The sequence below is a fragment of the Vulpes vulpes genome, chromosome 14 (genome assembly GCF_048418805.1).
Source record: "Vulpes vulpes isolate BD-2025 chromosome 14, VulVul3, whole genome shotgun sequence".
NCBI lineage: Eukaryota > Metazoa > Chordata > Mammalia > Carnivora > Canidae > Vulpes > Vulpes vulpes.
Genome location: NC_132793.1, coordinates 103,509,056 through 103,524,472, shown reverse-complemented (window position 1 = coordinate 103,524,472; position 15,417 = coordinate 103,509,056). Strand labels below are relative to the sequence as shown.

Below are 15,417 nucleotides of genomic sequence, written 5' to 3'. Positions count from 1 at the left end.
ATTCCAACTATAAGACATTCTGAAAAAGGCAAAACTATGGAGATGGTAAAAAGATCCATGCTTGCCGGGGTTGGCAGGGAAGGCAAGGATGAATATGAAAAACACAGAGAACTTTTAGGGTAGTGAAACTATTTTGTAAGATACTCTACTGGTAGAAACAGTCAACAAACATTTGTCAAAACCCATGGAATACACATCAGCAAGGGTGAACCCCAATGTAAACACAGGTCTTGGGTGATAATGTGTCAATGTAGGTTCATTGATCATAACAAATGCATCACTCTGGTGCAGGATTTTGATAGTGGACAGGGTTATACATATAAAGGGGCAAGGGATAGAAGGGAATTCTCTGTACCTGCTACTCAATTTTGCTGGGAACCTAGAAAATTAAGTCTATTTTTTAAAAAGGGTGGGGAGGGAGCAAAAATAGTCCAGGAAGAGCCTGGAAAGGCAAGCAAGGGTCGCAGTTTTCACATCAATGCAATAAGTCATTGAGAGATTTGAGTCAGGGGAGTGACAAACTCTTAAAATGAAGCTTTCTTAGGTTTTTTTCTTAGGTTTTCTTAGGTTTCTCAGCTGCTGTTTGGAGAGTAGATCTGAGAAGAACAGTGGTGGAAGCTGGGAGATCAGAAGAGGAGGCTAGCAATGCATTTTAGGTCAGAGTTGATGGAGGCTTAGACCAAAAAAGAAGTCATGCAGACAGAAAGGAATGGTGGATTCAATAAAAAGACTTTTGAATACAGAATGACAATGGATTGGCTGTATGTGTTGAAAAAGGAGAATCAAGGACTCCAAAATTTTGCAGTAACTGGAGGCCATTTTCTAGATGGACAGATGGAAGAAGGAGAAGTTACTTTGAAGAGCAGGAACATGGTTCACCTTCGACTATGAAACATCTGAGATGGCTGGTGGTGCCCAACACTTGGTAGGTTATTGAGGTGTCCACTTGCTCTCATTCATACTGTTTTTGTTATGAGCATAATTGGGTATGGAATACTAGACATAATTCTTTTAAAATATTTTTCCAGAGATTAAGGAATGGAAGTGGACTCTCATCATCTCCCTGTCATTCCCATTCTATCTCAACAACCTGTCACAGTGCCCTGAATCCTCATACCCACTGCAAGCTGGGGGAGGGGGTGTGGGGGATGTTTCAGTTACATGCATCACAGTTTTGCAAACCCCACTCTGAAAAATATGCTGGAATGCATTTGTGCTAATTTTTTAATAAGTAAGTCATTGCTCCCAAAGACCCAAAATAATAAATTCATTTTAATAAAACAATAAGTTGTTAAAAAGGACCTTTTGACATTACCATTCCAAAGTAGTGGTTCTCTAAATGGGGTCCTTGGACCAGCAGCATCAGCAGCCCCCACGTGAACTTGTTAGAAATGCAAATTATCAGGCTCCAGCCCAGACCTAACTGGATCAGAAACTCTGGGAGTGGGAGCCCATCACCTTGTGTTTTAACCAGTCCTTCAGGTGGTTCTGATGTCCCTTCAAGCTGGAGATCCAATGACCCAGAGGAATCCTAAGATGGTATTTACTGCAATATTTTGATTCTATGTGGACAAAGTTTACACTCTTTTAAATAAGTAAAACATAACTTGAAGGCAAGTAACACCCTCTACAATATTTTTTACATGAAGATGATCAAAGACAATATTTCATTTACATGAACAAAAGTCTCTTTATGGAGAGCAAGCATGGCACATGAACCAGGGTATGGGAAGCAGGTGTGGCTCACCTGACAAATGCCACTGATGCACATGTCCAAGGAGTCTGTGGTGCAGCGAGTTCCATCCAGTACCTTGGGGGCCAGCTCCACAACCAAGTTTTGTCCCCGTGCATGACACTTGAGTGCACAGGGGGCAGCAGGATCATTATACCGAGGAAGCCATTCATAATAACGCCCCTGATATTGGACATCATTGTAGGCAGAGCACTGCTGGGCTCTGAAGTCCTCTGCATCAGGAGGGCAGTCCTGGAAGCAGAGAAGAAAGGCCACAAGCACATCACCCAGAGAGACCAGCCACGGAAAGGCTGAACGAGTTTACAAGAGTCTCAGGAGACCAGACCCCACCAAGGATTCACATCATTTCTTCCCCATATTTAAATGCTCTCTCTTCACCATCTTGCTTCTAATCTTCCCAGGTGACTCCAGGTCTTTATATGGAATATTAACTATCATCCATGCCTTCAAGGAACCATTTCAATGGGAAGGACTATTTGCCCCTAGGTTGGCCCCAAACTGTTGTGCTTTGTGAGAATTTGTTTCTTTGTTTCTGTTTTTGTTGTTTAATTCATGTGTCTTTCTTCCCTTCTTGCCAGGCCCCCAACCACTGCTTTTCTCTGGAACTAGGTGCCTGCCTTCAACCTGCCAGAGGATGGAAAGAGAAAGAAAACAGAGCTCGTTCAAATTCTGTCTACAACAGCAAGGAAATTCTAAGTAAATGCTCTAGGGAGCTCTCATAATAATAGTAAAAAGTGTTTGTGCAAGTCTTGATGACTCAGAAATCTTTTTACTTAATTACTAATCCCTCCCATCTGATACTTCCAAAGCTAACAAAATATGACTTTACTCTTCAAAGTTGGGTACGAACTTCCCAATTGATGGGAATTAATTAATCCTACACAAACTTCCCAATTAAAGAAAATGGATACAGAAAGGCAATATATTATTTTCTATTTTTTCTTATTACAAAAGTAATCGATGGTCCTTATAAAACCTTTGGGAAATAGTATCTATTTTTAAAAAAATAATAAAAGATAAAGATTCTTGTACCTAAATCTTTACACAAATCCTTGATAATTCCCCAAAAGCAAATTTCTGGTAAGAAAATTTCTGAGAAAAAGGGTGTGTTTCATGAGCTTTTTAAACTATTGCCAGATAGCCCTCCAGATATTTCCTTCCTTGTTATCACCAGGCTCCCTAAATTCCCTTTTTCTCAATCTCTCTTCTCAGCTTGGATATTATAATTTTCTAACATTTTTCCAATCGTGTTGAATAGAATTTCATTATTTTAATTTATATTTTCTTTCCTTACTTAGGTTTGATAGTTTTCATGTATATTTGCTTTTTGCTATTTTTAACAACTATCAACTTTCCTAATAAGGTTATCAACTCTTTGCCATCTGTACTGGAAATATGTTCCCCATTTGATTTTGATTTGGGTGCTTTGAGAAGTCAAGAAGCTTTATGTTTTGAGGTAGTCAGCTCTATTTTTTTTTAACATTTTATTTATTTATTCATGAGAGACACAGAGAAAGAGGCAGAGACACAGGCAGAGGGAGAAGCAGGCTCCCTGCAAGGACCCCGATGCAGTACTCGATCCCAGGACCCCAGGATCACACCCCAAGCCAGAGGCAGACACTCAACCACTGAGTCACCCAGGCGTCCTGGTAGTCAGTTCTATTAATATTTCCTTTTAAGGCTTCTTTCTTCATAAATGAGTTTAGAAATGCTTCTTCTACCCTAAGAACAGATAAATACTGAAATGTATCTTTCTAGTTCCTTTCTAATTTAGCAATTATATTTAACTCTTTGTTACATTGAGGATTTATTTTGATATGTGGTGTAAGGTAGAAACCCATCTTATTTTATTTCTACAAATAATTATTAATATATTATCATCCAGAATCTTACAATACAATTTCTCCCGTTTCTCCCCTTTTCACTACTTGACTTTTGTATCTTACTGTATTTATGCTTCTGGCCTTTATAATCTGCCTCAAATCCTTTTTGGAAGTAGGTAGGGAAGAGATAAAATATAAGAAATAAGCATCCCCCTGGGATCGGTTGTATTAGTTTGCAGTAAATCATTCCAAAATCCTGTACTGCATCCACATTTTTCTGTTTAAGAAAGATTAAACCTTAACCCAGGTCACACCTATGAAAGAAAGAGTAGAACTAAAGATCAAACTGGTTGACCTTTCTCTCTTGAAATGAGGACTGTGTTTCCAAAACAGCCCCAGGGAAGATCATCCGTTGATAAAATTCTATGGCCTCCTCTTCCCTTAACCACAGCCAGTTTTCTCTATATCCGACTCTTTGAAACCCAAGCCAAAGAGTGTGAGAGAGCAGACTGAAAACAACTTCCCCTGCATTAGGGGAAGCAGGCTTTAGGGGCTGACATTTCTTGCTGATTCCTGACTGCCTTAAACTCTATAAACCCAGGGGCGCGAGGGTGGTTCAATGGTTGAGCGTCTGTCTTTGGCTCTCAGGGTGTGACCCCAGGGTCCTGGGATCGAGTCCTGCATTGGGTTCCCCTCAGGAAGCCTGCTTCTTCCTCTGCCTATGTCTCTGCCTCTTTCTCTGTATCTCTCATGAATAAATAAATAAAAATCTTTAAAAATATAAAACTTCATAAGCCAATGAAGTTTCACAAAATTAACAATGTTTAAATAACAGCCAGCCTCCACTTAGTCCTTGCTGGAAGGGTGGCCAGGTTTGGACACAAGACCTAGCCTCCTTGGCCACAGCTGAGTATCAGAGGCAAACACCAGGTCCACTTCTGGACAGTCTTTCCCAGGAATCTGGGATTGCACCAGAAGAGCTAGAGCTGAGGACTCCCATCACTGTGTGGCTGAGCTAACCATCTCTTTCATGAGATGCCTGTTGAGGCAAAGCAAGCCAATTCCCACAGCAGAGAAGAATGAATTAGACATGAAAGCAGGAAAGATGATAAACCATGTATTTCAGTAAAAGTATGTAACTTGGGTTTCTCACTTTTTGATTCTTGGGTCCAGGCCCCCTCAAGGTGTGCTGATGCCCAAATTCCACTAATATCCGCACATCCAAACAGTGAGTCCCATTTTTCTTGAGCTATTTTGGGTGGGTTTCTGTTCCTGGGAAATCCTGTTTCTGAATAGTGCTTTCCAGTTTATGAAGGATCATTACTGACATTCTTTCTTCACCACCACCCTTTGAGGGAGGTAGGTCAGAGTTATCATTACCCTCATTTTTATAAAGAGAGGAAACTGTGATCTACACAGTCTTTAGTCACTAGCCCAAAGACACATACCCAGAATATGACAGAGCCAAGAATGATTCCCAAAGTAACAAGTGTTCCATTATATGATACCACTTTCTAGTAATCTTGAAAGACATTGAGGACTTACTTTAAACACTTTCATTTACTTGGCATTCTTCCAATGTCAACACTAAGGCTGTCTAGTTGGCTTCTGCTGGGTCCCCTGCCCTGGCTCAAGACAATCTAGGGATTCTTGTGACTTAAATAGTTCAGTTGATATTTAGGAAACTTGAATACCAAACATTCTTCAGCTTTCCTTTCCATGAGAAGCATTTCTTCCTATCAGTTAAGACAACACATTTGTTAAATATACTTTATGGGCTTTGCCTAGGTTACATGCTATGGAGAACATCCACCGCTGTCACTTAGAGAGCTTGTTATTTACTGGAGATGTAGCATCTACATCGCATGAAATATACTGACATAGTGGGTTACTGTTTGTGGATTCACAAGTAAGACTTTGCAATTAAGGAAATAAAATTGCTGTCCAAATGTTAAATTAAAATTGATTAAGTGGCAGGGCACCTGGATGGCTCAGTCACTTAAGCATCTGACTCTTGATTTTAACTCAGGGTCCATGATCTCAGGGTCCTGGGATCCAGCCTTACATGGAGCTCTGCACTCAGAGGGGAGTCAGCTTGGGATTCTCTCTCCCCCTCAAACTGTCCCCCTCCCACACACACTCTCTCTCTGTCTCTAAAATAAATAAATAAAAATCTTAAAAATGTGAATAAGTGGAGCTAATAAGGAAAGGACAGATCCTAGATCAGGAAGACCTGACTCAATCAGGAGGGGGCAGTCAGCCTGGAAAGCATAGACAAGAAGAAGGAGGAAGAGTATAGAGATTAGGAGGAGAAGAAGGAAGAGGGGAGGAGGCTCATTCATTCAAGCACTAGCCCTCATTCAAGGACCATCCTGAAGACAGAGATCTCTTTTTCCTGCTCAAGCCATGAGGATACACAAGTCATTCTCATCGACAACTTGAGGAGAAATGCTGAGACAGGGAGATCATCTAATAAATGGAGCATTTTTATGCAGAAGAGATAAACCATTAACAAAGGGATGATTTATATAATAGGATTGAACCAAGCTTTAATATGGGTTATATATTTATGTCATTTCCCCCAGATAAGCAGTGAGGAGACACTTAGGAGAAATATGATTTCTTTTGTAAGCAAATTTAAAATGTTTATTTTATCTTCCTATCCAAGTTGTAGTATGAGTTAAATTTGGGGATCCTCTAAATAACCCAATGCCAAAATTTCTAGCATGAAAATGAATTATTGTGAGTGGCTATTATAAGACCATTAGCAAATGATGCATCCCAGAAAAGTGACATTCCAGATGAGATTTAAGGGCATGATGTAATTAGGACAACATACAGGAGGGAACACTGGGTGGCTGTGGTTGAGCGACTGCCTTTGGCTCAGGTCATGATCCCGGGGCCCTGGGATCGAGTTCCACACTGGGCTTCCTGTGGGGAACTTGCTTCTCCCTCTGCCTATGTCTCTGCCTCTCTCTGTGTCTCTCATGAATAAATAAATAAAATGTTAAAAATAAAAAAGAAGGATCACAAATAGGGAACAACACAAGCAACAGGTACCACAGAAATAAATGCAGTAGTGATGAGGGACAGGAACCAGTCATGTCCAGCAAGAGAAAAAGTTTGTGAGCTGAACACAAGATAAGTCTAACCAACTTCTGGAGGTCCTTGAATGCAAGTCAAGGGAATTAAAAAGCAGTAAGGATCCACAGAGGAAGTGCGGCACTTTAGGAGGACCAGTGTGATGGCAGGATGGACTGGGGCAGGAGAAGTGACAGGAGAAAGTAAAGAACACCTCTAAGAAGAAACTGCCAGAAACTAGCCATCCTCAGGACCCATAGTATGAAGAGCCTTTCAAAGGTCACATCAAATGTCATCTCTTCTGGAAAGCTACCAGGGACCCCAATGTGCAGAGCTAACCATTACTCCCTGTGTACTCACATAAAAATGTGTTCATGCTGCAAAAACACTCTTACTAAACCATGATACTCTTGTTTTTAAGGATATTTTCCCTCTGCTCTCTTCCAGCACTGCCTTTGATCTCATAAACCCTGGTATAAAAAAATGAGTAGTCAGTGAATTCAAGCATTAGAACCCCTTGCTGACATGCATGAGTTCCCTTGGAAAGTCTCCACTGGCTCTGGAATACGCCTGATAAGGAAAATTCTTCACTGAGGCCTCAGAGGCCTGGTCTTGGCCATCAGGGTCTTTGCTGAGCATTAATTGGAGGGTTATTGTTGAAGATGGCAATTACCTGGGATTAGGGGGTGCTCATCGGATTCTCCAGACCCTCCAGCCCAAACGTGCATTTCTCCAATTTCTCAGGGAGGACAGTGTGGTCCTCATTCCCTGTCATGCCTCCCATTCTTGTGCCATCAGGAGTGGGATTTCTTCCTCTCTGCCCTCTGAATGTGCATCCCTATCACATCCACACTTCCTAACAAAAAGACATTCGGGCTTTCCTTGAGTGCCTGCATCCTATTTTTCTCAGGCATCTTCTGCTGAGGTGGGCAGAGATCAGAAATGTGGCTGTCAGGGTCTGTTCATGTCAAGCCCGATCCTCCCATGTCAGGGACCCCCCTGGGCCACTAATGTGGAAGGCCCATGGCTGTGGAGGACTTCATTTCCATGACTTCCCCTCCACTGTCTCTCCTCTCTCCGACCTCTGCCCCTTGCCAACTCTGAATATCCGGAAGGTCTGTCCTGCAGCTCCTGGGGTTGGCATTCTATAACAGTATCTGAAAGGGGAAAGTTCCTGCAGATCCCCCTGAGAGTCGTGCTCCTGGCTTGGGAAGAGCAGCCACGTTTTAGACTCATCTATAGTGCCATCTCACATCTAACAGAGCTTGAGACTTTTCAGGCTCCTTTCCAAGAGGCAGTCTGGTGTAGCAGAATGGATAGAAGCTGGCACTCCAGAGCCTGGGGCCCGACTGCCTCGGGTATAGTTCACCTTGGTCATGTTTCCTAACCCTCCTTTGTTAGAACAGAAATGAGGGTTGCCAGGATGGCTCAGTTGGTTGAGCATATGACTCTTGATTTTGGCTCAGGTCATGATCCCAAGGGTCTGAGAGAGCCCCGTGTAGGGCTCCACGCTCAGTAGGGCATCTGCTTGAGATTCTCTCCCCCTCTCCCTCTGCCCCTCCCCCTGTTCTCTCTTTCTTTCTAAAATAAATGCATAACTCTTTTTTAAAAAGTAGAAATAAAAATATCTACTTCGTCAAGACATTATGAGGATTAAATCAATTTATTCATGGATAGGCACTAGAACAATGCCAACATTTAGGAAGTACTGAATATGTGTGATTCATCATCATCATCATTACTACTGATATTGGTTAAGAGTTTAGAAGCTGGCACACACAGATGACAAACTCTGGTTTTGAGGCTGAGTCTGAGCCTTCAGATAATGATGTGGAGGAAAAGAAAGAAGTATAAGCCACCTCTAGGGTGGGATGGAATGGTAGGTCCCTGGAGCCCCCCCCCCCCCCACAGGCAGTGACCTCTGTTCTCCACGGAGCAGGCTTCCCTGATCTTCAAAACTGAGGTGGTGAGGTCCCTCAGGTGGGAACAGGGGATCTCGCATCCCCATAAGACGGTCTCACATGCCCCTGGAAATATAGGTGTGGGAATCTCTGAATCATAAGGCAAATCTCCCTCACAAGAGTGCCTCGTCCTGGAATCACTAACATCAGCTTCCTTCAGAAGAGCGGGTGATGGGCCCCACTTCCAGGGGAATGGGAAGCCATGACTATGGAGATAGCATGGCCTGTTCCCAATGGAGACACTGAATGGCCATGAGAAGCAACAGCAGTGGTTGCTGTTCATTCCCCACTGGAGGTAGGCTTCACACTGGCCTTCCTCCTGCCCTCTGCACCACTCTGGGTGATAGAGAGTGGGCGATCTCAAAAGGGTGATTCAAAATCCCAATTAATAAAGCAGGAAGCAACTCAAGAAAAGATGTGACTATCTTTGTACCCTGAGCTCATGTGGTTACATCCACTCATGGTGCCTGACATCCTGGCAATGTTTCTATGGTATATTCCCAGGAACACACTGTATCCTCTCTCCTGTGGAGGAACAGACTCCTTAAAGAGCACCAGCCTTGCAGCTGGGCTGCACAGAGCCACCTCTCATCTGCAGAGGGGCTCGAGAATGCTCAGCTGCAGACCCTGGCACATGGAGATGGAGGGCTCTCCTAAATGCTGTAGCCCTGAAAGCCCTGCCACAATTCCCCTTGTTTCCTAAAAGGGAATTTTCCTAAAAGGGAATTTTGTCAAAAACTCTGAGTTTGTAATGGCAAGCATAGTGATGAATGCCACATTCTTGCAAAATTTCTTGAAGGACTCCAACTCTGAGAACTAAACAGAGCAACATTCACATTGCTGTCCTCCCCACTGGTCACCACCTTCTAAACATCTAATCCTCACCAGCCTAGCAGTCAGAATCCTCCCAGAGGGGCCCGCACTTAGAGACCACGGGTCCTCCCAAGACCCACGGAACCTCAGATGGGATCCTCACTCAAGCGCAAGCCAAGTCCTAACCACTGCACCCAATATGTGCTAATTTTAGTAGTTTATATTGTATGTCTACACTGTATGACCCAACACTCCTAGACCCTCATAACACTTGTGTTGAAAAAAAAGTGCCTTTTTGGAATTAGCGAGACCAGAGTCACACACACACAGAAACCCAAGAATGAAATCTCAAAAGGCAACACCCTGATCTGGCCATTTTAAATAAATTCCCCTAGACAGTTTCAGAGCATTGCTTGTGAGGGTACTGTTGTGAAATTTATTTTTGAATGACTGCAAGGAATTTGTGGTAATGTATTAAAGCAGCACTTTATAGAAAGAAAAAAAAAACCCTAAAAAAATGGCAAAAAAATATACACCCAAGTAAAAGGTAGTAGATCAAATGCTTCCTAGATAAAACCCTCAGGCTGCTAATGTATTCACGTGCTTGTATAAGAAAACAAAGCCAAACTGTTTGTAATGAAATGACTGCCTCTATGCTCAAGTCAATCTCTCTCCTTCCCACGCCCTGACCTGGATCTAAGCTCATTTAATTAAGCATCATGCACACAGGTGTCCCCCAATTCCTTGGCCCTCCATCCAGTCATAGGACATGTAAAATCTATTTGCTTTGTGGCCCCAAATTCCTCCAAGGAATTAATGGACACTAAACTGGGTGTCTAATGGCTGAGTGATATTGGAGTTTGAATGCCCCAAAATAATCACCCACATTTCCCACTTAAGGTTGAAATCAGTGGAGTAGGAAAGACCATCTTTTCTGCTTCATCACTGATAAAAAACAGACTGAAAACACAGCTGAGCCCCACAGTCAGGTCTGGCTCACACTGCCTGCTGACTACTGCTCCAGCTTGACAGGGCTGCCCCCCCAGGGCAAGTCTGGGTCTGCAGAACAGAAGCCTTCAGACAGGACAGACAGGACTTCTGTCTCACACTGGCCCAGGACAGAGAAGGGATGAAAAGGGACAAAGCCCCAGTGAGTGAAACTTCTGAAATAAATTAATCATGACCAACTGAGAAAAATGGATTGAAAAAAATCTAAATCTCACTTAGATTTCCAGATTCTATTTTTTTTTTATTTATTTACGATAGTCACAGAGATAGAGAGAGAGAGAGAGAGAGGCAGAGACACAGGCAGAGGGAGAAGCAGGCTCCATGCACCGGGAGCCCGATGTGGGATTTGATCCCGGGTCTCCAGGATCGCGCCCTGGGCCAAAGGCAGGCGCCAAACCGCTGCGCCACCCAGGGATCCCAGATTTCCAGATTCTAAGAGTTTCCTTTTTATTCCTGTCGTTTTCATTTGGGCATATATAACAGGCAAGGAAACGGTTTTCAGTGGAAAATAGGATTGATTCCTTCTGACACTTATTTTGCATTTTCAGATTTGTAAAGCAAAATGTTTGAATTTTTTAGTTACTCGTCATTGTAGGATAAGAGTGAGGCTTAAAACTATCCCTGTGTACAATTTTCTTGAATCACCAATAGAGTGCTCTTAACACATTTTGCAGTGGGCAGGGCAGGTGGTTCGGAGCAGGAAAAACAGCAGTAGACCAATTTAAGTCTGTGCTCTTCCTTTGTGACCTACGGAAAATAATTTTACATCAGGCCCCTCACTTGCAAAAGAGAAATAACCACACCTCATCTGCCTACATCTCAGAGACAGTGTGAGGGTCAGGTGGCACAGTGTGCATAAACACACTTTGAACTTTGGAGGCATTTACAGGCATCAGGTATTGTTTCTATGAATTCAGGAATTATTAAATACTTACCGAATTAGTTTATAAATGAGAAATGGCCTAAATAAGTAGTACACACATGCAAGGTATGAGATACCCAAAATCTGTTGTCAATTTAAAAATATTTAAGTTTTCCACAAAGAGTATCAAGAGGTCACTAGCTTTACAGTACGTATAATGTTCCAATTTAACACATGGGCATTATTGGATTATATATTTTTATTACAGAACTTACATGATTGCTGCATGTCTTGTATCGAATATTTTGTCCTTCACAATTCCTAGAGGGGAAAAAGAGGGAAAAAGAAATGATTTCATGGAAGTGGCAAGCGACACAAAAGAAAGAAGGAAGGAAGGGATGGTAGGAGGAAGACAAGCCAATACAAGGTGATGCTGATAAAACTTTTATTAGTTTATGTTACCACAGAGATTCAAAGTTTAAATTCTAAGAAATAACTTTCAAAAAACCAGGAGGGCAAGAGTCTCATGAAACTGTCACTTTACATAGAAAGTGAATTCCTTAGCTGAATTAATGTAATGCTATTACTTACATGCAGTTTTTACCCTGGGAGCCATATAACTACTGAAATTAATGGATAACGTGTGTGCATACTTGTGGGGCTTTTCTTCTGTGAAAAAGAAGAGGAAGCTCCGGGTAGAAGCATTTGTGTACTGTGTCCCTCCCTCACTGAAGTAACTAACCTAAGTTGGCTGGACACGCCATGACCTCCTTCTGTAATTGATACAATGCTCTCTGTCAGACATTTGCTTGAGGCAACCCTTCTACGTTTTATTTCAATACTGGCCTTACTGAATGGTGTCTGGGTGACTTTCTTAGGAGACTGGTCCTGTAGGGTCTGAAGTCGTATATAGATTTGAAAATCCTCCAGGGAAGACCGCCACCAACACTGTCCTCCCCTCCAGCCACTGGTTCTAGAACCCTGCCACTCATTCTCAAGGCAGATTTTTCCTTTGAATGCTTGAGATTCCATCTGGCAGCTACTTTCCTGAATCAGTGCTTGCTGCTCCACAGTTTATATTAACTCTTTAAAGTTAGCTGGTCCACTAATGGTACCTTTCCCAATTTTTCAATTACACATTTTTACCTTTTTGTTTTCCCGGTCTATTCAATGACAGATTTGCAGCAAAGAAAGCTAAACACAGGCTTAACTCATCATCTTGCACTGAAAGTCAATTGATATATTTCAATTGTTTTAAAATATTTAGTCCTACAAACATTATATCGTCTCATTCATTTGGGGAATATAAATAATAGCGAAAGGGAATAGAAGGGAAGGGAGAAGAAATGGGTAGGAAATATCAGAAAGGGAGACAGAACATGAAGACTCCTAATTCTGGGAAATGAACTAGGGATGGTGGAAGGGGAGGAGGGCGGGGGGTGGGGGTGAATGGGTGACGGGCACCGAGGGGGGCACTTGATGGGATGAGCACTGGGTGTTATTCTGTATGTTGGCAAATTGAACACCAATAAAAAATAAATTTATTATTTAAAAAAATAAATAAATAAAATATTTAGTCCTAGAAGAATAGACATTTTTAAGAAGTGATCTGAGTGGGAGCACTGGGTGGTTCAGTCAGTTAAGCAGTCAACTACTGATTTCAGCTCAGGTCATGATCTCAGGTCCTGAGATTTAACCCTGTGCTGGGCTCACATGCTCAGTGGGGAGTCTGCTTGAGATTCTTTCTCTCCGTCACCCCCCTTGCCCCTCTAAAAAAAGAAAAAAGTGGATCTGAGTGCATCTGACTTTTTGCTGGTATAAATCGGAGCCTATATGAAATGACTGATAATCTATTTCAGTAATACACAATTCACTGCACCTATTTGCTGATGACTCCATTTTTACTGATTACAAAAAGAGTAAGTGAAAACTAATAATATGCCAAGAAGTATAAAAGAGAATAATCAATCTTTCAAAATCCCATCGCCAAGACCTTCCCTCTCAATATTTTGGCTTTTAATCATCCAGTGTTTCTGCATGACTTACAGATGTGAAAGCATATTTAATTCAACTTTGTATTAATTTTAATCTAATATAAGAAGCATACCCCCATTTTATTACTATTTCTCTGGAGAAATTATTTTAATAACTAAATAATAGTCCATTATACTAACATTAAATTTTTTTGTCGTCTTGAATTTAAACATTCTTCATTGTGGTAAAATACACATAATTGACCATCTTAACCATTTTTAGGTAAACAGTCCAGCATTAAGTATATCCACATTGCTGTACAAACATTACATTTTATGGTTATTTATGCTGCCTCTCTTTTGCCTGTACTTTTTAAGTTTATATACAGTCATGTTTTGGTGGGAATACAATTTTATGAGTTTTGACAGATCCATCCTCCACATGACCAATTTTCTTTTAATGGTGTGATTATTTTGTATTTTATTTATCATGTCCGATACTGTTTGATCTTGCTTTCCACTTATTTCTTTACAATCCTTCTCAAACTCACCCTTCACCACTTACATCTCATACCATAACTCACCTCCCTTTCTGTTCCAATTGGAGCACATACCCCTAATGGGATTATTGAGACAGGCCTCTGCGAGGAAGAAGTTTGGGAGTGAGAAAAACAGCATTGCAGCTGCCTCAGAAAGCATTATCTAAATGACAGTTAAAGTTCTGAACTAAAAGGTAGACAAGGTATCCAACTAGTTCCCTTGGTTTAATAGAATTCTCATGACTTGAGGATTAGAACATTGTCCCAGATGTTATCGTAATAGGTCTTAGCATTTTGTAACCCTGCCTATTTCCTTTTATGTGTGTCTTGTCATAGGTACATGACCCTGAAATCTATTAAGCTTTCAATGAGGCTACATCAAACTTTAAGCATTCAGGAAGCGCCAAGCTGGGAGGCTGGCGGAGAAACCAGTATTAGGGTGGAGAAGTCTCTCTCTTGGTCAAGGGGAAGTGACGCCACTCTCCTGGGAGACAACAGCTATGCCAGTGGACAAGGTCATGTACTTACATAACTTATTTCATTGTGCTTTTATGTGTGGAGAAAAAGAAGAAAATAAATTACAGGAAAAGTGAAAGGGGTAAAGTACTCTGTTTATTTTGGAAAGGTCCCAACTGAGGAAAGCAGCTAATAGATTAGGAAGGTGATAACTAAAAGCTTTTGTACCCCACTGACTTAGACCCCAAAAAGGCTTTTAATTCTCGTGTCCAGAAAGCAGGCAAATTGCAAAGATACATGTTAAGACAGTATTTGAATTAAGTACTGATATATAAAAAAAATATCAAAACCTAACAAAGAGTGACATTTTCTTTAAAAGTGTTTTGGAACTTCAGAAAAATTATTTCAGATGCACATTTGCCAACTGCTTAACTTTAACTGTTTAAATGAAAACAAAACTACTTTTGTGAAAAGAAATTTAAAACTAAAAGGAAAGAACTTATCCTTGAAAACAGTTTATGGTTGTGTCTCAGTCTGCAGTGCAGACCATACAGTCATGGTCTATACCTCACTGCCATCTGTTGTGTCCTGATTGTAAGCCTAGTATCCAGGAGGCACAAACTTGCATCTTGACTGGTGAGTCTGAAAATCTAAACCTAAAACATGAGTATATCTCCATTACAAATCCCACTACAAATGCTATGAAGTGGTATGGAAAAAGAGCATTTTATGTCATGAATTCTCAAAATCTAAAGTACCATTCTGGACTCATTCTTTCTTCAACAACTTCTTATGGTGAATCTACTAAGTACCAGGATGTGGATATAAAGATGCAAGGAGACTGTCTCTTAATTCCCCTAACAAATCAGTAGTCAGATTTTTTTTTTTTTAACCCAACCATCTGGCCAACATTTTTAACATTCTACTTCACTTCAACCTAACACACAGTAAACTCAGTGACTGGTCTCTATTGATGTGGTATGCCTTGGTTACAATTTAGTATGAAAATGAATGACCACTTTATGAAACAGGCATAAAAATGAAATTCAAGTTATTTTAAAGTTAAGGACACTGGAGTCCTAATTCCCCAAGCAGGAACCTGCCAGCTTATTCTGGAAATAATTCCTTTGGCCCGAAGCAACTGAGCT

General features: G+C 41.3%; 1 protein-coding gene across 3 annotated transcripts in view; it reads right to left on the bottom strand.

Moving 5' to 3' along the window:
- ADAMTSL3 (ADAMTS like 3) overlaps window positions 1-15,417 on the bottom strand; it is a 335,305-nt gene that overhangs the window by 199,314 nt on the left and 120,574 nt on the right. For all 3 annotated transcript variants that reach the window (XM_072737443.1, XM_072737441.1, XM_072737442.1), the window contains 2 exons: window positions 11,577-11,622; window positions 1,748-1,984 (listed from right to left, as the gene is read on the bottom strand). In XM_072737443.1, the coding sequence (XP_072593544.1) occupies window positions 1,748-1,984; window positions 11,577-11,622 (283 nt within the window). The remainder of the gene's footprint in view (window positions 1-1,747; window positions 1,985-11,576; window positions 11,623-15,417) is intronic.